This window comes from Micromesistius poutassou, assembly GCF_964030765.1.
Source record: "Micromesistius poutassou genome assembly, chromosome: 3".
NCBI classification, from domain to species: Eukaryota; Metazoa; Chordata; class Actinopteri; order Gadiformes; family Gadidae; genus Micromesistius; species Micromesistius poutassou.
In genome coordinates this window covers 2,694,177-2,719,685 of record NC_140273.1, presented here as the reverse complement: position 1 = coordinate 2,719,685, position 25,509 = coordinate 2,694,177, and the positions used below count along the sequence as shown (strand labels likewise).

The 25,509-nt window shown below is 43.4% G+C and overlaps 1 protein-coding gene across 1 annotated transcript; it reads right to left on the bottom strand.

Annotated features, from left to right (window-relative positions):
* Nucleotides 1–12,566: 12,566 nt before the first annotated feature.
* On the bottom strand, nucleotides 12,567–24,462 carry tmc7 (transmembrane channel like 7). Its single transcript, XM_084466261.1, has 16 exons — nucleotides 24,356–24,462; nucleotides 22,995–23,247; nucleotides 22,080–22,228; nucleotides 21,243–21,398; nucleotides 20,661–20,746; nucleotides 20,134–20,279; nucleotides 19,906–20,053; nucleotides 19,545–19,715; nucleotides 18,530–18,675; nucleotides 17,570–17,684; nucleotides 17,092–17,189; nucleotides 16,153–16,336; nucleotides 15,549–15,679; nucleotides 14,371–14,529; nucleotides 13,841–13,919; nucleotides 12,567–13,429 (listed from the first exon to the last, which is right to left on the bottom strand). Exons 1-16 carry the CDS (start codon nucleotides 24,369–24,371, stop codon nucleotides 13,193–13,195), a joined length of 2,274 nt encoding a protein of 757 aa, XP_084322387.1. The 5' UTR covers nucleotides 24,372–24,462; the 3' UTR covers nucleotides 12,567–13,192.
* Between the last annotated feature and the right edge of the window lie 1,047 nt (nucleotides 24,463–25,509).

Genomic DNA, 25,509 nt, shown 5'->3' with positions numbered 1-25,509 from the left:
TTTACATTTTTAAGTTAAATGCATCAATCTGGTGCACTTTGAAAGCAAAATTAAGAGGCTAGATCTATGAAGACCTGTGTGCTCTTGTAAACAATTTAATCATAAACACATTGGTTGTATAGATACGAATGGTGAAAACACAAAATCAACTAGAGCATACATCTGAGCCTTCAAAGAAATTAAGCAAACGTGGTTAACTGTGTTGAACTAGTTTAATTTTTAGAAAATAAAATAATAAATAATTAATCCCATCATCTACTATTTACAAACTTTGCACCCCGAATTCGGACATTTGATCTTCCTGGGCTTTAAGAAAAACAGCTCTAATGCCCTTTGGTAATTAAATGCCTCTGGGCGATAGGGCTGGGCGATAGGGCTGGGCGATAGGGCTGGGCGATAGGGCTGAAAACTATCATGATATAAGTGTTTCATATCGGTCGATATTGATAAAAACATTTTTTTAAGGACCAGGAGAAAAATATAAACGTAAACAGTTTTATTTTAAACTTAACCTTCCCCTGATTGTAGGCAGACAGGGAAAAGGAATGTCAACACAACCATGGAAAACTCAAATAAATATAAATATAAGTCTGAATGAAAATGAACATCACAATGAAAAAACATTTGCAGTGTTAAATGGTTAAATGTAAACATAAGAGATGAGATCATGAGATCACTATTGCATTACTTGGTAGGTGGATTAAAGCTTATCTTCAACCTAGAACATGGAACATATGGATGTCATTGTTGTTGGGACATGGAAATATGTCCAGTACTGTCATGAACCATCATCCATGTTATAAAGATCGCTAGTTAGCGAACATGCTAACTAATTAATTATTAATTAATTATTAATTAATTATCCATGTTATAACGAAAATGCCTACATTAAACAGAATAATGATAATGCCATCAACGGGGGAAATGGGACATGGAGATATGTCCAGTACTGTCATGAACCAATGCTGGCCGCGGCGCCTGAGATTTGAGAAGAACTATCTTCATATATATTATTTACAATTTCCTCACTCGTTGCGGTACTCATCTTTCGTTTCTCACATCGTGCTGTTTCTGTTATGAAATACACACACGAGACGAGATGGCGCAGCCAACCCTGATACTGTTGCATGATTGGCCATTGGCGTGTCGCTCCATACGTTGCTCTCCACAGGTATCAGAGGACGCGTGCCTTTGTTCATGCAACCAACCTTGCTTCAACCAACCTTTGGTTCAAAGTGGAGCTAGACTCTTTGCTCCGTTAACTTCCAACGAGGAACTGCACTGCGATACACCTAAGTGGTTACAGCTTGAATCACATGCTGCAAGAAATAGCTCCCTTTCAGCTCTTTTGTTTTGCACGAAAGATTACCCTTTGTCTTCGGTTGAGGATAGTTTTGTGCTGTATAATTCAATTAAAATTTTAAAACAAATTAGGAAGGTACTCAAACTACCTGATTTTTCTAAATATTCTCCTATTTGTTTTAACCATAGTTTTGTTCCAGCTAAGTCTGATCAAGCCTTTGTATTCTGGAGACAAAGGGGTCTGGTTACCTTCTCAGATTTGTATATGCATAATCATTTAGCTTCATTCAATGAGTTGAAGGAAAGCTTTTCCCTTCCTCAATCCCACTTTTTTCGCTATCTACAAGTAAGGCATTTTGTTAAAGAAAATGTAAACAACTACATAAATCCTATGGAGCACCCATTTTTTGCTATAATGAAACAAAAGCCAGGATCTAAACACCTTGTTTCAAAATTTGTTTCATTGTTTTCCAAAGTTTCAGTTCTGTCAACAAACCATATCAAGTCTGCATGGGAGGCAGATCTTGGTACGGAGCTGTCCGATGAGGTGTGGAGGGAAGGGTTGGAAAAGATTCATTTAGGTTCAACCAATGCTAGGTTGCAGCTGATCCAATATAAAATCATGCACAGATTACACTATTCCAAGGTAAAACTCAGTAAAATGTATCCTGATGTTTCCAATATTTGTGACAGATGCAACCAAGGTCTAGGGACCCTGGGGCACATGTTTTGGCTCTGTCCAAAGATTGTTTCTTTTTGGCAACAGATCTTCTCATGGTATAGTAATGTTTATGATGTGCAGCTGGATCCAGATGTAGTTTTTATATTGTTTGGTTGCTCCGAAGCTTTCTATTCACTCCCTCGCCCTATGCAGGTGACTATCAGATTTGGCACTTTGGTGGCAAAAAGGTTGATACTTAACGACTGGAAGGCCACCGACCCTCCTAGCTTTTCCAGGTGGCTGAGGGAAATGGTCTCAGGGATACACCTAGAAATGTTTCGCCGCAATCCGGGTACTGTTACACCACCCGTGGAGACTGACTGTGTCTGGGGCCCCATTGCGAAACATATTAACACAGTTCTGTAAATGTCTGGGTAGCGTTTGTTGTTGTTGTTTTGTTTTGTTTTTGTTCTTCTTGTGTTTGTTTGTTTCCTGTTTTGGCTGTGTGTTTTTGTTGCTGTTTTTGTTTGTTTTGATGTTGCTGTTTGTATTGTTTAGCTTGTGTACTTGTTTGTTGTGGGGAGTTTGGAGTGATTTCTGAAAATAATAAAAATATATAATATGAAACTTCCAACGAGGAAAAAAATTATCAAAACCTTCTATCAAACTTATTTTCTATTGATATTGATTACGTGTATCGCAATACATATGGTTATATTGCCCAGCCCTATTACAGATCTTAATTATGTTATTATGAGAAGTGTAAGAATTTTTTTCGGTTCATTCTGAGACTGTGGCGGGACAAATTATACCATGGCGGGCCGCCACAGTCTAAGTAATTAATGGGAAACACTGCCGTATATCACACACACACACACACACACACACACACACACACACACACACACACACACACACACACACACACACACACACACACACACACACACACACACACACACACACACACACACACACACACACACGGTTCTACAAGCGCTTCAGACCCATGTAATTGCCACACCCATGCATAAGCCGCATAGCTTACGGAATTTTGTTTTTGTCTGTGCATAAACTGCGTCTTAGTCAGGAAATTACAGTAGTAATGTTAGTAATTGAATTATCTTCAAGAAAATAGCATGCCGGTGCGTGTTAAAGTAGCCCAATAGGGCGGGAAAAAAAAACACCCAATCTGGCAACACTGCCTGAACGTTCTCAAAAAGTAGCCCAATTCGTCTGGGAAAACTGCCCAATCTGGCAACACTGCCTGAACGTCCTCACACTCCAGCGTCAACGTAAACCAATGAGACCAGCTGAAAACAAAGCCGATAGTAAACTTTAAGGTCCCATGGCGTGCCGCCAAGCCGGTTTGAAAATCTGGCCCCTATGACATCACAGGTGGGCGTGTCCACCTACGACGGATAGATGAGCAACATTTGCTACAGTCCACTGGGTACGCTGGTAGACTGATCTATCCAGCACACATCTAGGTGGACACGCCCATAGATATATAGAACACTAGATGTCTTACGGCGGAGTCTAGAACGTCATAACAGGCGGCCATCTTGTCACAGGCAAGCTTTCTGGTGGTACCTTAGGTAAGGTCATTGATCTGAACAGACGCTAATACTCTTATCTCACTGAAATCTTGACGGATTTACAAACGGTTTGGTTTCTTACAAACTACTATTTGTAAAGGGAAATCTTGTACCTTGTAGATTATTTATATATTTTTTTTAGAACATGACAATTATTCATAAGTATGTAGTGTCATAACTACATCTCAGACGTTTATAACAAACCAAACAGTTTGAAGGTCACTTGAAAATTGAGTAAGTTATGGTTATTTAAAAAGTACATGTACCACTACCAACACAATGTTATGGGTGAGCGAGCTAACTGTGGCAAGATGGCCGCCAGTGCGGACGTTCGACTCCATTGGCCAGCAGCGCGGACGAGACATCTAGTGTTCTATATATATATCCATGGACACGTCCACTTGCGATAACATAAGGGGCAGATTTACAGCTTGTAACGGCTAATCACACCACACCTGGTGGCACGTCATTTAAACTGATTCTGAAAAAAGTATTAATTATATCAAAATTCCCTTTTGATATTATTAAAGATACAAATGATTAGATTTGTTAAATGGTTTGAACGAAGGCAAATGGTTGAAAATTGATTTGCAGGGGTTGACACTAACGCTTGCCCGGGGCCAGGCACGGCGCCAGGATTCCGGTTGTGGATGGGCCAGACGAATTGTGAGTGGTCCTTAAATTAAAAACGTTATCAAATCTCTGACTAAAATCCGTAATTAATAGATCACGACAGGCTGTGGAATGTTCTCATTATACCACAGTTAAGGAGCGTTGTCCCTTACCTGACCGCCTTAACTGGCTGCCTGCAAAGTGCGTGGCGGTTGCTATGCAACACACTGTAGCGTCCTTCAGAGAGAAGGCTAGAGACGGAAGCTTGGTTCGCCGGCAATTCAGCCTACTATCGAGCAGTTCACTCACCGTATTGCTTTACAACATTTCCACCCTCTCCATCAATCAACATATTTTTAGGCTTCAGTGAACTATGCTATTGCTTTTATATATATATATATAAAGTTAGGCGCGGAGTGATACGGAACTCTGTAAACAGAATGAATGGGCGTCATAGCTGTGTGTATACGCTCATTATACAACAGTTGGGAACCAATCAGATCGCTTGATTTAAGCCATCCGTTTTATAATGTTATATTATCTGTGCATACAAGATTGTAATAGCTTGATGCTCATTAAGTATTTTGTTGCATTGTAAAAAGTTTCGGTGCATAGGACGGACCTATCCGTAATCGCTCTCTCCATTACGCACCTTACCTGGCTTTGCTTTAGCGTGTCACTCTATAGACCTAAGGCCTATAGACTGGAAAATATTAGATTCCTGACCATTTTTACACAGTTTAGTTCTGCTTGTATAACATGAGGCAGACTATTTCATAATTCTGTTTAATTGTTAAATTAATTAATTGTTAAAAAGTTTAACAATATTTTGAACAATATCATTAGCAACAGACTGAGCTTGTCGTATTATACAAAGAAGATACATTCAAATGTAGCCTAGGCTACTACGAGCTAATAACTAATACAATAATCTACCACCATTTACTGTCATCCATGAAGATTAACAGCCCTTTAACACAAAACAGATCAATCAATATCAACAAAGTACTGCACTGCAATAACAAAGCATTTCAGAAGCCTTCATGGCTAACTTATCAGGCTAAAAAATAACTGCGTAGGCTAAATGACACTCATACGTTTAGCGCCAACAGGCAGGCTTTAAGGTGTCATTCCCCGAGAAACCGTTTAGTACTTGTTCCTTTTGAAATACGATAGGTCACTCAGAGTTGCATATGCATGATGAACGTGAAAATGTTCTTCTACCTCAATTGCCTGCATTTGCAAATGAAAGAAAATAGACGCATAAACGAGCGAATGCCCCGGCTGGTGCACCGCGGCCGGGGAACGGCGATTGAATATAGAAAGAAGAGCCGCCTCGGGGCAATGCGGCTGGAGCTGAGCACCCGGATGAAGTGCATGATGGCCGGTGCACGGTAACCGGGACACGGGAGTCCAGGAGCTCAGCTCCGGCCGTGGTGCCCCGAGGCGGTGCTCCATGTGTACATATGAAAGGATTAAAAGTTAATGAACTCATTGAAAACAGTGTTCAATTTCTTCTTTTCTTCATTTTTCAACTGAGCAAAGATAAAGCAGAAGACAGTACAGCACACGAGTTAAAATAATAGCACATGAGGACATTTTTATAAGGAATTTAATTAAGAGAATCCCTTAAATTGGTGTTGGGGGGCCAAATGTAATTAAGCTCACAAGTAGTATCTTCCCAAATTTTAAATCCCCCCCCATATGTGGAGCTCTTAAGGGGGGAATTCCCCCCCATTTTGAAAAATGAAATTTAAGCCCTGTAGCATGTCAAGTGCTGCGCCTCCGGGACCGGTTGAGGTAGAGAAAGAAAGCGGCAGGAGTGCTGTTTAGAAGTACTTTGGATTTGAGGCAAATTACCATGGAAAGTCAAAAGACCCATGTAGAGTCATATGCAGGAACGAGGTTTTGTGTTTCATAACTGCACGTTTAACCCGTGTATTTATGGTCTTTATATTTCACCAAGAATCCTTTTATTTAATTTATTATTTTTCCGTTATGTATAAATGTATATTTGTTTTGATATATTTGTATAAATGTATATTTGAACGCTTTTATTTTAATACTTTAGGGTGTGAAGTCACTTCCTGTATGTTTCGCGCTGTCCTCTCCAGTCGGAGACTTGCGCTGCTGGAGAGAGGTAGGCATGTAGAGTGCTCCTTGTTCATAAGTGTTATAAAACAAACACATAAAACCGAATGTATTATTATATTTAAATGTTGCGGATGTTGGTTGCTGGCAAAAACACGCTCTGTTTAGCGGGTTAACATTCTTTTATATTCAGTTCGGCCTTCTTTGTTTAATTTGGCGCTCTTTGTAATCCCGTAATCGCGCCCCCGTAATGCTGCCAGTCCGACATGTTCCCATTCCGACAGTCCTGTGCGCGTATGCAAATTAGCCATGTGTGCCAAACAGAAGAAGGGCCCTATCTTGCGCCCGGCGCAATTTACTTTCTACACCGACGCATGTGTCGTTGCTAGTTTGCACCCGGCGCAAAGCTGATTTTCCCCCGCAGCAACCAGGCACCACTACACTTGCATGTTAAATATTATGATGTCAAAGATTATTCATACGTGTGAAACTGCATAGAAATAGCGTGTTGATTGTGGAAAAAAAGATTTTTCCATAGGGCTGCATGAATGAAGTATAGTAGGCTATGCCATGCGTTAAAATAATAATAATAACAATAATACATTCGAGCAAAGTATATTCCAGGCTTCCAAAACAAAATCTAGTTTTAAGGTAAATGATTGGTTAAATGATTTGGGAAAGAACAGCTGATACAGCAGTAAGTTGTACTTTTAAATCAATGCATCTGCAAACACCGTACAGCAAACACATACTGTATGTTCTTGACCCAGACATCTTGTACAAGCCCATTACTTTTAGGATTGATGAGTATTTGATTGTGAGAAAACAGTTTTACCGCGAGTGAGTATTTAATAGAATGAATGAATGCGGGTGATACTTGGTGCGCGTGTGTGCGCGCCCATCTGTCTAAACACACTCAAATTAAACACCAAACAAGTGTATGAGAAGGAAATCAAGTCAGTCGACCTTCGATAAGCAGCTGATTCTGAACAAACTCGTCTTCGAGATGGACGTGTTCTAACGCATTTTTAGTCAATGAAATGTTAACACAACAGTATATATGACATTTAATTTTCTAAATTTTAGGTGAAGCCGAGCTTCCCTTGCAGTCGAGAAGTCACCACTACGAAAGAATGCAATGTATCCAACTAGCGGGATCTAAACAAACTAAGCTCCAGCGAATTACTACAATGCAGAAGTAGTGGGGAATGGCGAAACACAGCAACTCTAGCCTACTCTCAACCAAAATAAAAATAATCGCCGCCCGGTGCAGCAGTGTGAACTGCCCCGTTTTTAGAACGTCTCAGCCCGTCTCGTCGCAAGGAGTTGCGAGTTGCAAGCAGTTGCTTTGCAAATCTTTGGTCTGAACTGGGCTTTAGCATTATAAGCAGTGGCGGTTTTAGGCACGGGCGAAAAACGAGACACACGAGAAGGAAAATGATCCGCATTTTCTATTATCGATAATACCCCCCCCCCCCCCCCCCAACAACAACTCCGCCAGCCGGTAATCTCGCCTCGCCGCCCCCCCGACAACAAATCCGGCACACATTGCTACCTGGTCTGTGGGAAACATTGGTAGTAATAGCTGAAATAGTAGAAGCTGAAATAGTAGTATCTGGAATAGTAGTACTAATAGCTGAATAGAAGTAACTGAAGTAGTAGTAGCTGAAATAGTAGTAATAATAGCGGAAGTAGAAGTAACTGAAGTAATAGTAGCTGAATTTGTATTACTAATGGTATTAGTAATGGTATTCTCTTCAAGAGAATAGCGGAGCCAGTGCGTGATTAGAAGTAGCACAATAGGGCTGGAAAAACCGCCCAATCTGGCAACCCTGTCTGAAAGTCCTTAAAAATGCAGCCCAATCTGGCAACACTGCTGAACATCCTCAAAAAGTAGCCCAATCTGGCAACACTGCTGAACGTCCTCAAAAAGTAGCCTAATCTGGCAACACTGTCTGATCCTCAAAAAGTAGCCAAATCTGGCAACACTGTCTGATCCTCAAAAAGCAGCCCAATCTGGCAACACTGTCTGATCCTCAAAAAGCAGCCCAATCTGGCAACACTGCTGAACATCCCCTTGCTCGCGTAATTCTGTGAAACCAACTGAAAAGGAATCCGTTAAACTGTGATTCTGAATAAAGTATAAATGCTATCGAAATTTCTTTTGGATATTATGGAAGATACAAGTCTGTAAATTTATGACATTTTTTGAACGAAGGTAAATGGTTGAAAATTGATTTAGTTACAATTTTGGTACAAGTGGTAGGGACGCTAAGTCACTAATCAAGAGTTTGCCAGTTCAACTTTGTCCACAGTCAGATATATTTTTGCTCTTTTAGTCAAACTCATTGATGCAATCTGCCTCTTTCATTTTAGTATGATTTAGTACGATAGTATGATAATTATACGACGTAATGACGGGCTGCAACGCCTGGCTGGTGTCAGCTGTCTGCGGCTGGCTGCTGGCAGGCTGACCGACTAGGTCGCGACCATAAAAATGTCGTGACCCTTTTAGCGGCAAATAGGTCGCAACCAACCAGCGGTATGGCTGAATGAGCGACCTGTGGCTGTGGTAGCCAGCCATAGTCACCATGGCTGCTACCAAAGCAGCTGTAGTTGGCTGCTTTCACAACCAAAAGCCTGTTATCAGTCAACATCTCATTGAACAGAATAAATCAGTCAGTATAATAACTTACATACAATAATGTATAGCTTAGATATTGATAGACCCAATAGGCTTTTTTATAATATATATGAATAAATAGGCCTATTGGTCTAACAATATCTAAGCTATATATTATTGTATGTACGTCTTTATTATACTGACGCAGTATATTTATTCTGTTCAATGAGATGTTAACTGATAAAATAGGCTTTTGGTTGTGACCGAAAGCAGCTAGCTACAGCTGCTTTGGTAGCAGCCATGGTGACTATGGTGACTGGGGCTGGCTGCCACAGCCCCAGGTCGCTCATTCAGCCATACCTCTGGTTGGTTGCGACCTATTTGCCGCCAAAAGGGTCACGACACTTATGGTCGCGACCTAGTCGGTCAGCCTGCCAGAGCCAGCAGCCAGCCGCAGACAGCCGACACCAGCCAGGCGTCGCAGCCCGTCATTACGTCGTATAATTATCATACTATCGTACTAAATCATACTAAAAATGTTAAAATGAAAGAGGCAGAGTGAGAGCCAAAATATCTGACTGTGGATAGGGTCGAACCGGCAAACTCTTGATTACTGGTCTAACGTCCTGACCACTTGCACCACTGTGGCATTTCTTCTAACCCTTGTAACATTTATATTAAACTATATTACTCTATAACTAAGAACTTTGTACATAATGTATCATATTAGGCTTAATGACATTTAACAAAACAAATAGGCTATATATAATATATAAAATACATTATTTGAATAAGCTGCAAATTACAACTAATAGATTTTATTGATACTGATAAAGCAACAATTACATCATTTTAAACTGTACTTCAATAGAAAAATATTTAAATAACATTAGCAATACAGCGCTGTAGGCAGTGGCAGAGCCAGAATAATTTTATAGGGGTGGCCAGGCTGGGACCATAATTCACATAGTGGTGGCCACATAAATCTGAAACATGATTGTTTTCATTTAGCATCTAAAGTCGGCTTTACCTGATAGTATTAGGCCTTTTCATACCAATGACATGGTTAACAGGCTGGAAAAACTGTAGGCCTACTAGTTTATTATAACTATTCTAGTAGTCCCAGTCCCCAATCCCATTTTACTAGATCGATGCAGTTAACTTAAACATACCCATCTAGAGGGTACATCTAGAGCAGGGGTTCTCAAAGTTTTGACAGCTGAGGGCCAATTTAGGAACCCAAAATTTGACTGAGCGTCGCCAAAGGAAAAAAAAATTATAAAACAGAAAAAAATCCCATTTGTAATCATTTGAATGACCAGGTTGCATCTCTACAGTTACATGTATTGGTATGCATCCAGTATAAACATTTTAAATAACAAATAGGCAAAACTAGAGAAAACCTTGAGAAACATTTTAACTAACACATAATCCCTGGGGTCCTCTGCCCTATACAGTCGAATTTGGGATATAACAGTCCTGTGTGCATTTCAGAATAAAAACTTATTTAGAACAGAAAAAAAAATTAATCAATAATTATTATTATTTTTTTTTAAACTTACATCTGTATGTCATTGCGGGCGCCAGGAATGTTTCTGCGGGCCGCCATTGGCCCGCGGGCCGCACGAGAACCAATGATCTAGAGAAAATAAATCCATTCTTTTAGTGTCTCATTTCTCCTAGGACAAAATCACTGTAAGCCAAAGAGTCAGAAATAAATGAATTGATGTATTTATTTACCATCTCTAAAGGCTGCCCCACACTACAAGATTTTTTAATCTTAGGCGATTTTTGAGTCGGATGTACACCACACACATAAAGAGAATCTCAGCCGATTTGTTGCTCTCCGATCGTAAATACAAATACATGAGATTCGAACACAAGACGGAACACCACACACTATAATCTTGCTCTGCACGCTGCAGGGCGTGGAGGCTACGTCATCCAGCACAATACAATTGTAGAACTAGAGCAACTCGCGTCAACAGTGAAAATGGATCAGCGTCTTTTGACAGCAGTTGTTTCCCAATAAAGATCAAACCGTTAGTGAATTGCATAGGGGTCGATGTGTAGAAGTGTTCTGAGACACGGCTGCAAACCGGCAACTTTCGAAAAAAGTAGTGACGCCGTATCCAGTGGAATAGACTACATTGACTATAATGGTTTCTAATGTCTTACACGAACGTTTTTATTGCCGTGCCGCTTCCGTGACAGTTCTTGTGGAAATTGCCCTTCACTCAACATTCCGAAAATATCCATCATGTTGGATAACCCCGATTTTGCGATCGGATGCTCTTGGAGTCGATGAGATTATATATTTAAGGGAACGGCAGCTATGCGAAAGTAGCGTTCCGTTTTGTTTTGGGCCCGGTCGTATGGGTGGCCATCGTGGTGGCCGAAGTTTGACCAATGGTGGCCACCACGTGGCTCCGCCACTGGCTGTAGGTAGCTTTCGCCAGAGATCATGGCTTTCTGATACTTAAACTGTCGCAAAAAACGTTACTAACATGCAAATTAACAGCTTAACGGGCGCCCATAGACTTGGAGCGACCATGCCAGCCAGCGACCAAATGCAGCCAGACGAGCGCAAAAAGAGGCCCGTTCACGATTGAAATTTGTATTTGTGAAAGTGAATATGACATTCGGGCAATTCAAACATGGCCTGTTCTCGCCCTACGGGCAAGTGCTTTTGAAACATTAATGTCAACCCTTGAGTTACGACGTATGAAGTAGTTGAGTCAGAGAACTTGACTTTCATGTTTTAAAAAAAGTGGAAAAAGCGTAATAGTTTAAAAAGTTACAAGTTGAAAAAAAAAGAAATCCTAGCCTTCATGTCGTTAAATTGGTGAAGAATAAGAATAATAACGATTTCAATATCTAGAGCCAACTTAAGAACAATAGTTGAGCACTCACCTAGTAAAGCGTGCCTTGTCTTCACAGTTCGCCATCTTGGAGGTGATGGCGGAGACCTCGTGGAAAAACGGACATTTAGAAAAGTGTTAAAACGGATTAACGGCGGCAAACTTGAAGAAAAACGGTATGCTTTGAAAAACACATGTAAGTTAGCAAGATAGGCACTTCGCAAAACATATGCCCATCAGCCAGACGATGGATATAAACTTGAAAAATACAAATAGGCCTACTATATAAAGACGCTAAATGCTTACAGGTGCATCACGTCGTCTTCTCCTTCTGCTTCTTTGACTTCGGTCAAATTAGTCGATGAACGTCGACAGTGACGTAAAACGTCAGAAACCCGAGCTGCCACACGAAGAAACCCGAGCTGCCACACGAAGAAACCCGAGCTGCCACAACAACAAAGGGTGCCGTTGCCACACCACAAACAAACCAAATTGAACTTCGTAATTTTTAAAATATATATTATATATATATTTTTATTAATTTAATTAATTAATCCCGAAATTTTAATTAATTTCGGGAGCTGTATTTTTTTGTTGTAAGCGTATCCTTATGTGTTATTTTTGTATCGTTATTTGCACTATTTCACTCATGTATCTCATCGGAAGTCGATACAATAAAACACATTCAACTGACATGATTTTTCTGGTATCTTCATATCAATAATCCCCAACCAGTACTTTAGTTGGGCTGACTTTATTTATCCATTCCATTTAACAGATTAACAATAGATTCTGCTCTGGCCATATATTCATTCATGTTCATGACAGCAGTGCTCCCTAAAGGAGTGGAGGGCGCAGTAGCCCTACTGCCGCGCCCCCTGAAGGATAGGAAGGTTCATGGCTTCAAATTCAGCATCGTACTTTGGAAAACATGACCAAATTACTTTATTGGGCAAAAAGTAAAGCATTCAGATCCAAAAATCTGTAAAACACCAAATATAATGTTGTATCCCATTGCTGAAATAAAGTAACAGCACACCTTAGTCTAGAAGTGTCAGCTCTCCTCATAGCTTAGTTAATACCAAAAAAGACATTTACAATGCAAATAAAACACCTATAGTAATACAAAAGTTAATATTGAGAAGTAGAAGGAGTTTTTCCATCATATAAAAGTCCTTCCTGGAAGGAAAATGTAGAGGACACACACACACACACACACACACACACACACACACACACACACACACACACACACACACACACACACACACACACACACACACACACACACACACACACACACACACACACAGGCACAGAAGGCAGACATCTTGTTTTCCCCCATTATTTTTCCATCTTTAGTCCAAAGATTCACAAGCTTGAGCTCCAGTGGCTCCATCTTGACCCCACTGATGAAGGTCAAAGGTCACAGCCCCGGTTCATACTAGACGTGGGTGGACCCATGTGGGGGAGCATGGGCCAGGAACATGGCGTCGCTGTGGTTGGTGGAAAAGCTGGTGTGGTAGCTGGGGCTGCCCCAGCTGCTCCTGCTGCCCGTGCTGCCGTCCCTGCTGCCCCGCGCCAAGGGTTGGGGGACCCCCGGGGGGACCGAGGGCCGGGCAGGGGTCAGCCTCTGGGCCTGGCAAAGCTTCTGGATCAGGAACCGCTTGTCTCGCCCCTCCTGGTCGACCAGAGACAGACGAAGGGTTAACGTTCTCCTAAGATCATCTATTTGGCAATCAACCTTCAATTTAATGGTAAACGGACTGCATCGCTACAGCGCTGTTCTAACCAGTGGCCACTCAAAGCGCCGTAAAATATTGCCTCACATTCACCCATTCATGCACACATTCACCCACCAACGGCAGAGTCAACCATGCAGGGCGACAGCCAGCTCGTCAGGAGCAGTCAGGGTGAGGCGTCTCGCTCAGGGACACCTCGACACCCAGCAAAGAGGAGCCGGGGATCGACCTAGCAACCTTCTGGTTACCAGCCAATGCGCTCCACCTCCTGAGCCACATGGCGCCACTATTTAATTAAATAGGTCAAACAGGTATATGTAAACAGAGATGATAGTTATTGTGCTACGTACCATGACCAGCTGCTCCCGGAGCTGGTTGATGACTCTCTTGTGAGCTCCGGCCAAGGCAATGACATAGAACATGGCCACACTGAATAGAAGGAGAGATACAGGAAAAACATCAGTTGATTTAATAACCAAAGACTTACTTAACTGCTCCAATCATTACATTTATATTCAGGGTGTTTAGCAGACGCTTTTATCCAAAGCGTTTCACAATAAATACATTTGTCAGAAGAAAGAGAAACAACAATATGTCGCTGTTGGTACAGTTAGGATTTTCATAGAACCAAGTGCTAAGCACTAACAATCACTAGGTTAAGTATGTACATTAAGTGCCAGGACGTACAACATACAATAAATGTGTAAGAGGGGTGTGAGGGGTTAAGGGGGGAAGGCTATGCAGAGTCCGGGTGAACTCTGAACAGGTGAGTCTTGAGTCTTTTGCGGAAGCTGGTGAGCAATTCAATTGACTCATGGTTCCTAGGTCATGGCTCATGGCCCAAGGCTCAGGAGCTGTGAACGGGAACAGCGACACGCACCACGTGATGACGAAGAGAGAGACGGCGACGGCCTCGGAGGCGAGGCCGAAGAGCACAGAGCGCAGGACCTCGTTGGGCAGCAGGGAGATGGTCCGCGGCAGAACCTCCCAGGACACGGTGTAGTTCACGAACGGACCGCAGGCCTGGGAGCAGCTGATCCTGAGGACACGGGGAGTCAGTACATCTCAACACAGGGTAACACCGCGTTCACACTGTACACATCCGTCGACGGATCTCATTGACTTTGCATGGGGCGCTCTCGAAATGCATTGTGGGTCCGTCCGTTCGGTTGGCTCCGTTGCCTGAGTCAAAAAGTTGCGAAAAATTTTCAACTTTTCAGGCAGCGACGGATCCGTCGGCCAATCGGATCGTGTTACCCATACGTCAGACACGCCCTCCGTCATCCATCAACGGACGTGTACAGTGTTGACGCGGTGTAAGGAGTAGCGGTGTAAGGAATATGGAGAAAGGACAAGACATGCAACGAAAAATGCATTCAATTCTGAGCTATATCTGGGAGAAACATGATGTTGCTAAATGAAAAATGGATGTGATCTGAGAATCCTTAATATCATTGAAATTAAGTCGAATCTAATTATTTCAGCCTCGTACTATCAAAAATAATATACCCCTTATGGGCCAGCACATTTCCTTATATATTTCCTATTCTTGATATATTTTGCGTTTCACTTTTCTAATTTCCGACTGAAACAAAAATCTTCAAGATGCTTTACCACAAAAGCTTAAAGTTTTAATAGCTTTGTTTATCTCTTGCACTTCCTTGAAAAATGCACAGCAAATTGTTCTAGGTTCGAAAGGAAGCTTCAGATACAACAGGGTTTGGGGACCATTCATGAGTCATCCTGAGAGAACTGAAGAGACAGTAAATAGTAGCATTGTGTAGCATCTTATCTTAGCAATCTTTGTTTTGTACGGTGGATGGGTTAACCTAGCGATTGTTAGTGCTTGGCACTTGGTTCTATGAACATCCTTACTCTACCGACAGAGATATATTGTCGCTTCTTTTTCTTCTAGCAAATGTACTTATTGTAAGTCACTCTGGATAAAAGCGTCGGCTAAACGCCCTGAATGCAACCCTAAATGTAAGAGACAACTAGGAACCCGTCTAAAATGAAAGGCTTTGAGAACACGGACGGGACAGAGAGGTCATGACTCACTGGGCGACGCCGACCATGACGGGCAGACAGGCTAAAACCAGGCCGATCAGGAGAACCACCAGGAAGAAGAAGTTGGAGCTGGACGCCCGGAACGGACGGGTGGCCGGGCGGCAGTTGTTGACCAGGGACACCTAGCGGGGAGGAGGGAGCATTAGCCTCATGACGAGGGGGGGTCTGGTCTTAGAGACATCATACCCTACTCATTATATTGGCATCAATTATCACAAATGTAAAAAAGTATACACTTGGTGGTTTGTTCTTATCATGAGGTAACTGTAGTGCCTTAGTGACTACTTGCCGTGTCATGAGTTGCATCTATTTTACAGCTATTTAATTATTTCTAATGATCCATAAAGGTAAAGTAAATACATTAAAGGGGTGATATTATGCCAGGTGTGAGTGTTATTAGCCGTTACAAGCCATTGGAAAATCTGCCTTTTCCTGTGTTTTAGTGACATCACAAGTGAGCGTGTCCACCTAGATGTATGATGGTTACAGGAAAAGACAGATTTTCAAACGGTTTGTAACAGCTTATCACGCTCACACCTGGTGGCATAATATCACCCCTTTAATAAGTCCCGTCGGACTCCAACCATAGCCTTACCTTCTTGATGTAGAAGATGAAGAAGTACTTAATGGTGCAGATGGCGGGCAGCAGGGGGCAGTAGAAGGTGCCAATCCAGCAGATGGTCTGGCCGTAGACGATCTCCAGGACGTTCTGCGGGATGGCGAACTCCTGCTGGCCCCACCACTTCACCAGGCCGCAGCCACAGTAGTTCACGATCAGCCTGGGGGAGAGGAGGCGGGTTACAGAGGAACGAGTGCTGTGTGGTGTTTGGTTCTTAATTGCACTGTACCTTGTTACTCTTTTTATCTTCTTATTAGTGCTGTCAAACGATTCAAATATTTAATGTTTAAATGTTTAACTGACAGCACTACTTCTTATACTATATATATATTATTTTTTTTGCATTGTTATACAAAAATCGCATTGCCAGCTATGACTGCTTTGCCTGATATGTTGGGCATTTGACTAATAAAAGAACTTGAACTAAAATAACTTAACGTTAACATCGACGCAAACTAAACATCGGCTTGGATGGATCTAGAAAAACTTGAAGATAAAAAGGTAAAAAATGTAATAACAAGTCCGAACCTAATGGTAAATAGACTGCATTTATACATCACTTTTCTAACCATTGGCCACTCAAAGCGCTTTACAATATCGCCTCACATTCACCCATCCATTCACAGACCGACGGCGGAGTCAGCCACGCAAGGCAACGGCCAGCTCTTCAGGAGCAGTCAGGGTGAGGCGTCTGGCTCAGGGACACCTCGACACTCAGCTAGGAGGAGCCGGGGATCGAACTAGCAACCTTCAGGTTACCAGCCAACCTGCTATACCTCCTGAGCCACACACCGCCCCAATCTGTTACACACACAAACTCAATGCGCTGCTGTTTACCTAATGGAGTCCTTAATGGTTCACTTTGAGGATTAGACACCTGGTTGGACTTTTATGTTGAACATTAAGAGAACTTACTTCCTGGGAAACTCCACGAAGATGGTGACAGCAGCAATGATGATGAAGTCGAACACAGTGAGTTTGTACATCTCCTGGCCCACTCTCGTCTCCCAGCACTGGAAAAGAGAGAGACTCTGAGAACGGACCGACAACGTTTTTGAGTCATGACCCTAACTATAAACTCTCTGATTTAGAGTTTTCAGTTGACAGTTATCTTTGGATACGGTTTACTTAAGCAACATAATATTTGTAACATGAGTGGTTCAACATGCAGCATGCAATAATGCAATAATGCAAACATATATATATTTTGAATTACATGTATGTTAAGAATAGAAAAAGTGCAACTGTGTATTTGGAAGGTTCAAACCAACCCACTGTAGACATGCATCAAAGAGCGAATATTTTAGTTATCTTTAGTTATCTTATCTTAACCCTGGTGGGGGGGCGTGGTTCGCCCTTCTCTTTACTGCGTGAGGCCAGAGGAAGCACTCACCGAGTAGAGCAGGTGGTTGTAGCCGCACACACATGGGCCATCCTTACAGCGCGTAATCTGAGACCACAGGGAGAAGAGCAGCACTCCGATGCTGGTCAGACGCATAAACACACACCTGGAGAGGAGACAAAGACCAGACAGAAGACGAGGAGGAGACCAGGTTTAGGTCTGTTCTGTTCTTTGCACTATTCTCTTTGCTGCTGTAACCCTGCACATTTCCCCACTGTGGGACTGATAAAGGATTATCTTATCTTATCTTATCTTATCTTGAGTTCATGTTGTCGTTCACTACGGGACCAGGGGAGTTTCAGTGTGTCGTTGATGTGGTAGAGATAGGATGTTCATATCTGTTAGACTAATCTAGAGTTTTTATTTTGCTTTCAATCCCTCTTTCAGAGCAGTTGGCAACCGTTTCCTGTGTAGAGTGTGTGTGGCACTGGTTCCACTTCCTGTCCACCAACAGAGCTAAAAGCTCTAAGAGCTAAAAGCTGTGTAGGTGGACGATGTGTGTCAGTGTCTGTCTGATCATGTGAACGTTTCTGTTTCTGATTGAATCGATGCGTGTTTGTTTGTGTTGTTACTAAATTAGCAGTAGTCTACACATTTTGGATTCACTTTCCCTTTCTTATTCATTATTCTTTCTGTTTTAGTGTGTTGCAGTGGGACCCCCCCCCCTCTGAAGGAGGAATCCCCCAATCTGAAGGAGGGAAGATTTCTTCCTTTCGAATTAAGGGAGTTTTTTCTTGCCCTCTGGGGGGCTAGGGTCTGGGGTCAGGGCGGTGTCATAAATATACGGCCTGTTGAGCCCTTTGAGACTGTAATGTGACTGCTGTGATTAAGGGCTACACAAATAACATTGAATTGAATTGGATTGAAAAGATGTGTCTTGTATGTGAATACTCTGTTTATCCATGGAGTTGTGTGGATGAGGGTCTCACGGTACACAGTGAGTCGACCTACCTCATCAGGGTGAAGCGGATCTCAAAGGCAGGGGAGTAGTCCTCGAAGTTGATGATGAGGGAGAAGAGCAGCGGGGTGATGAAGTTGGCCAGGGTGATGACGATGGAGGGCAGGTACTCATAGATGAGGTCCACCAGGAAGTTCTCCTGCAGGACGGCCCAACAGAACAGCTGTCAAAGAAACCCTCCCCCTTCAACAAAACCTTTGAAAAATGCTTTGGACATTAACTATCATATTCTTCAATGTAATAAAGTAAATTATTACTCATAAAATGTGTTTCCCTTCTTTCTTCGGACAATTGTACTTAATGTAAGTCGCTTTGGATAAAAGCGTCTGCTAAATTTAAAACTATAAAATGTAAATGTATGTATGAGTAAATTTGTAACATGTTTTTGTTAAATGTTTTAATATTTGAATCTTTAAAATAATGTATTAGTATAAATCAAAGATATGAACCATGCAACGCATGCTTTGATGGCTACACTGCCATCCAGTCTCCCCCTCCCACTATTGTATGTTGTACGTCACGGCACTTAATGTACGTGCTGACTGTACGTTGTATTTATTAAAGATTTATTTTTTGCATTTTTATTATAGAGAGAGACAGAGCAGAAAGTGTGGAAGACAGAGGGGAAGACATGCAGTAAATGACCCAGGCCGGATTCGATCCTGCGATTAGGACTTTGCCTAATATATGATATGCGCCTCAGCCCAGTGCGCCACCCGGGAGCCCCACGTTGTATTTATTCATAGTACTTAATTGTGAAGCATCTGCATTAGCTAGCTATCACTGCTGTTTACGGGGAATGGGTTAGTTTATAGATTATTTGTACTTGCACTTCGTTCTATGAACATCCTTACTGTACCGACAGTGATATATTGTTGTTTCTCTTCTTATGACTAATGGACTTATTGTAAGTCGCTTTGGATAAAAGCGTCTGCTAAATGCCCTAAATGTAAATGTAAATGTACATTGTTCCATGACCCAGATGCCTCTGGTGGTTCTTCTGAGTACCTTCTGGGCCTTCTGGGAGAAGATGGTGGCCCGGTAGATGCTGTAGAAGCAGGCTGCCAGGACGCCGATGACGAAGATGTTGAGGATCAGCCGAATGGCGTAGATCCGACACTTCTCCTTACGGCTTCGGTCGGCGATCTTCTGCTTGATCCTCTCCTCCTCCAGATCCGTCTGGAACACAAAGAGAGAAAATAAAACATCAGCCAGTAGTGAACTGACCTGGAGCCAGTAGTAGACGGACCTGGAGCCAGTAGTGAACTTAACTGGAGCCAGTAGTGAACTGACCTGGAGCCAGTAGTAGACTGACCTGGAGCCAGAATGAACTGACCTTCAGCTGACCTGGAGCCAGTAGTGAACTGACCTTGAGCTCGTACAGCAGGCTGCTCCTCTTGAGTCGCGCTGCATTCTCGTCGGTGATGCAGAAGTCCCAGCCGGCGAAGATCTTGTTGCAGAAGCTCTGGAAGCGATCCTCGTCCTGGATGAGATTCCTCTTGAAGCCGGTGGCTGACCTGGATGAGGAGAGCGACCACGTCGGGCAGGGCGGATACACCAACGAAGGAGTACATTAAACACTTTGTTACTTCATTACCTTTTAACGATCCACACGAGGCTGAGGCAGAGGTAGGCCACCGTCACCAGGAGGTAGGCCAGGGGCAGGTTGTAGGTCAACCGTGGGAAGCGAATGGTGTGCACCTTGTAGTAGCCGTAAAACAGATAGGTCTGCTCCAAGAAGCCCTGCAGGTCACGAGAGAGCCAGACACATGAAGTAATCAAATTTACATTTAGGTAATTTAGCAGATGCTTGTATCCAGAGTGATTCACAATAAGTCCATTTGTCAGAAGAAGGAGAAACAACAACATATCTCTGTGGGTACAGTAAGGATGTTCAGAACCAAGTGCCAAGCACTAACAATCACTAGGTTAACCCCTTCCCAGTATACGACACAGATAGCTAGGATAAGATGCTACACGATGCTTAGTACTATGTTTAAGTGCAAGGACGTAAAACATACAATAAGTGCGTAAGAGGGGTGTGGGGAGGTGGGCGGGGTCCAGCCATCCCTTCATGGTGGATGTTACACAATCAAAACGTAACAGAGTAGTGTGAGTGTTTACCCCGCCTGAGAGCAGGTCTGTGATGTGCTCGTGGAAGATGACGAGGCCTCGTCGTGCACTGTTGGGATACACACTGCATGCACTGCCTGTCAGCCAATCACAAGACAACACAACTGAACAATAAGTTACCTCCTCACAAGCCTGGCTCGTGAATGATAAGCTATGTAGCCGCACATAGAATGTCATTGTTATTACAAGCTCATTATTGTGCTTGGAAATTGTAAGAACACAATTGTTTTCCATCATTCACAATTCAGTTATGTTAAATAATAAATGGCCACTCAAAGCGCTGTACAATACTGCCTCACATTCACCCATTCATGCACACATTCACACACCAACGGCGGTGTGAATGAGGCGTCTTGCTCAGTGACACCTCGACACTCCGCTAGGAGGAGCCGGGGATCGAACTAGCAACCTTCTGGTTACCAACCGGGAACGTCACCCGCTCTACCTCCTCAGCCATGTGCCGCCCCATTTAACAGCTGAATTTATTTATCAAGCTTTAAAACACTTTTTTTCAACCGCATTATCGGTTTAGAGTCAAGTCTGAGAGTGTGTAAAAACAGAATGTCTTCTGACCGTCCGCCTGGTTGTAGGTGATGTTGCCCGCCGCGTGTGGGGCGATGATGATGGGCAGCATGACAAAGCTGAACATCAACAGGAAGATGACCAAGTTGAGCAGAACCAGGAAGCGCAGAAAGGAGAAGTAGGAGAGGATCCCCGTTCCAAACATTCCTTATGAACGGGAATGAGAGAGAGAGACAGAGAGAAACGGAGACAGAGAGAAAGAGAAAGAGAAAGAGAAAGAGAAAGAGAAAGAGAAAGAGAAAGAGAAAGAGATATTATTGAAGATGAGTAAAGCTTAATACATTTACATTTAGGGCATTCATCAGACGCTTTTATCCAAAGTGTGATGTGGGATTATTATTATTATTTGATGATTGGTCACAGAACAATCGCTGTTAACTACAGTTCTCGGTCCAATCGATAGCAGTCATCCCCCTCCAAGCCCCCTGTCTCACCCTCTATGAGGTGGATGTCTCCCCTCCCAGTAGCCTGTCTCACCCTCTATGAGGTGGATGTCTCCACTCCCAGCCCCCTAGCTCACCCTCTATGAGGTGGATGTCGCCTCTCCACACCCTCTATGAGGTGGATGTCTCCCCTCCACACCCTGTCTCACCCTCTATGAGGCCTGTCTCCCCTCTCAGTAGCCTGTCTCACCCTCTATGAGGTGGATATCTCCACTCCACAGCCTGTCTCACCCTCTATGAGGTGGATGTCTCCCCTTCACACCCTGTCTCACCCTCTATGAGGCCTGTCTCCCCTCTCAGTAGCCTGTCTCACCCTCTATGAGGTGGATGTCGCCCCTCCACACCCTCTATGAGGTGGATGTCTCCACTCCACAGCCTGTCTCACCCTCTATGAGGTGGATGTCTCCCCTCCACAGCACCAGGGAGCTCAGCCTCTCCTGGAGGTCCGCCCTCAGCCTCTTCAGCGACCGGTGGAGGCTCCGCCTCCGCTGCCTCCAGCTGCTCAGCTCCCGGTCCTGCTCCATACGCTGCTCTCTGCACACACACACACACACACACACACACACACACACACACACACACACACACACACACACACACACACACACACACACACACACACACACACACACACACACACACACACACACACACACACACACACGGGGGTGAGAATGGAAAAATGTTCACCTTGTTCAAAAATGTTCAAGTTGACCATCAGTTGATTTACTTTATTTAAACTTGATCAGTCTAATTTCTACTATATAACATGCGCCGTCAGACAAATAGTGTGTATTTTATACTGTATTTTCATACTGTATTAAAACCAAGGGGTTCCATGCAGAATTGTAAGTAAAATACTTGAATCCACTCTGTCACTAATTTTAGTGGCACCACTTCACCAATGCTAGTTTAGTGGCATTTCGATTATTTTAAATTATTCTTGTGAATGGACTGCATTTATATAGCATTTACAATATTTCCTAACATTCACGCATTCATACACACATTGACGGCTGTGTCAATCACGCAGGGCGACAGCCAGCTGGTCAGGAGCAGTCAGGGTGAGGCATCTCACTCAGGGACACATCGACACTCAGCTAGGAGGAGCCGGGGATCGAACTAGCAACCTTCCCGTTACCAGCCGACCCGCTCTACCTCCTGAGCCACATGCCATCAAGGATCAGATGTCGGCCTAGCAATAATTCATTTAAGGACGCAGTGATGTCATGATAACATCATGTTTTCCAATGTTCTGAATATAACTCTCAGTTCCAACATAGCGTCCAGGGGGTCCTACCTGTCTCTGCGTTTCTCCGACATGGTCCTGGGCAGCTCTCGGACCGGTCTCTCCAGGGTCTTGGTCTTCTCCTCTTGGTGGGCCACCGTGGTGCCACCCCACCTCCCGCTGCCCGCAGACCCCATGCGGTTCCTGGAGCTGGTCCTGCGCTTGGAGCCCCCATTGGTTGGCTTCCGGCGGTACAACAGGGACTGGTAGCTGGGCAGCTGGTCCAGCAGAGGGTTACTGGGCCTGCTGTGGTCCGTGTAGAACACTGAACGGAGAACAGTTCAATTCAATTATATTGTATTGTATTTGTATAAATGGTAAGTGGTGAATGGACTGCATTTATATAGAGCTTTTCTAATCAGTGGCCACTCAAAGTGCTTCACAATATCGCCTCACATTCACCCATTCATGCACACCTTCACACACTGACGGCGTCAGCCACGCAGGGCGACAGCCAGCTCGTCAGGAGCAGTCAGGGTGAGGCATCTCGCTCAGGGACACCTCGACACTCAGCTAGGGGGAGCCGGGGATCGAACTAGTGACCTTCCGGTTCACAGTCAACCCGCTCTACCTCCTGAGCCACATGCCGCCTTGTATAGCCCTTAATCACAGGTACAGTATGACCCCCCCTGACCCTAGCCCCCCCAGAGGGCAAGAGAGAACTCCCTTAATTAGCAAGGAAGAAATCTGGAGAAGGAACGCAGAGTGGGGGATCCACTCATCCAGAGATGATCAGTGCAATGGGGGCCATAGTGGACATACATACATACATACATATGGGCAAAACCTTTTCAATTTCAAACATGGAAATTGATTATTTAAGTAAGTATAAGTCCTTGCTTTTACAAAACATCATGGTGATAATCACACCCTTAGGAAAAGAGCATTACCACCACCTGAGAAGACATGTCTGATTAGTCAGAGCAGGAGAAGACACTCCCTGATGTGGACATGTTGCCCCACTCAGATGTTCAGAAGATCCAGGTAATGTTTAGAACATCGTGACGGTTCGAATTCTTATATCAGCATCACGGTCTCGTCCCGTCTGGTTAATCATTCCCATCGTCTGTACATAAACCTGCCTTTCATTTCCTCCATGAAGAGTTAGTCACACATGAACCCATCTGGGCCGACCGAGCAGCAACAGGTTCTCCTGGAAATACATCCTGCACCGCGTTATACCCTTTACTAGTATTTTAACCCTTTACTTGTACTTAAACTAGTACTTTAACAACATACAGGTAATCAGTGGAAACATTGCGTACTTTACGCAGAACCCAGACATGCGTTCCGCTCCAGAGAGCAGAACGAGAACCGCTCCTGACGTTCATCAATCATACGAAACTGATACTAGTGTCGTGTTTATGGTTTACCCGAGTCGTTGTCCATGGTCGACCCTCCACATGGAGAACCAGTAGGACTAACCAGCGGGGGGGCTTCGGTCTGCGACCGTCGGTCCGCAAAACAACAACGATACTCGTCTGCTCGTCCACTTCCTGTATCTGCTGATGGGATGTCCCGCTGACGGCCGCTGGAGGGGGTGCGTGGGTGTGTGTGTGTGCGTGTGTGTGCGTGTGTGTGTTGTGACTTGTGAATTTTGTACAATTAATTAAAATATAAAAATAAATAAAATAGAAAGAATAAAATATAATATTTAAATAATAATAATAATAATAATAATATAATAATAATAATCAAATTCAAATAAATCATTTTAAAATAGCATTTTCTTTCCATTTTGACATTTCTAAAACATCAACTGAACCCACTTTGATACTAAAGCGTGTAAATCACAATCACATGCTTAGTTATACTAATATTATGTTCTGATCTGACCTGTTATGTTCTTCACTGTAGTAAACATGTTTATTGGCCTTGATATATTTATCCAAGTCTTTCACACAATAAACACACATTGTCCACATTGTCATATCGCCAACAATAGCACTGCGCAGTAGCCTATTTAGTGAGTGAGCCATTTCTCATAAGGCTTCATCGGAGGGTCGTTGGACCTTCACCTTGCTGATAAGAATATACTCCACTTGCTTCCTTGTAGGACCATGTAGGTCCTTGTAGGTCTCTCTCTCTCTCTCTCTCTCTCTCTCTCTCTCTCTCTCTCTCTCTCTCTCTCTCTCTCTCTCTCTCTCTCTCTCTCTCTCTCTCTGCTGCTCGGACTTGAAAAGGAATATCTGAAACTCGTAAATACTGTCTTCGTCAATGATCACAGTAATTTCAGATCTTCAGATTTCATGGATGACAGATCATCAATACTAACTACAAGCTGCGTGAGAAGCATCTCTCTCTCCTGGACCTGCTCATGGAAAGATAGATCCACTTGTCATCAGATTGTGTTCCTCTCTCGTTCCCTGGGAGGTAACCCATCCACGCGGCGCTCAGAGGATGAATTAATTATGACCTGTAAGAATGGGCGCAGAGCATTGGGTTTCACAGGTTATCTATCACAATAGATCCGTGCTCCGGGATAGACAGTCCTCACTAAACCCTGACGCTGCGTGGCTCTGCCGTG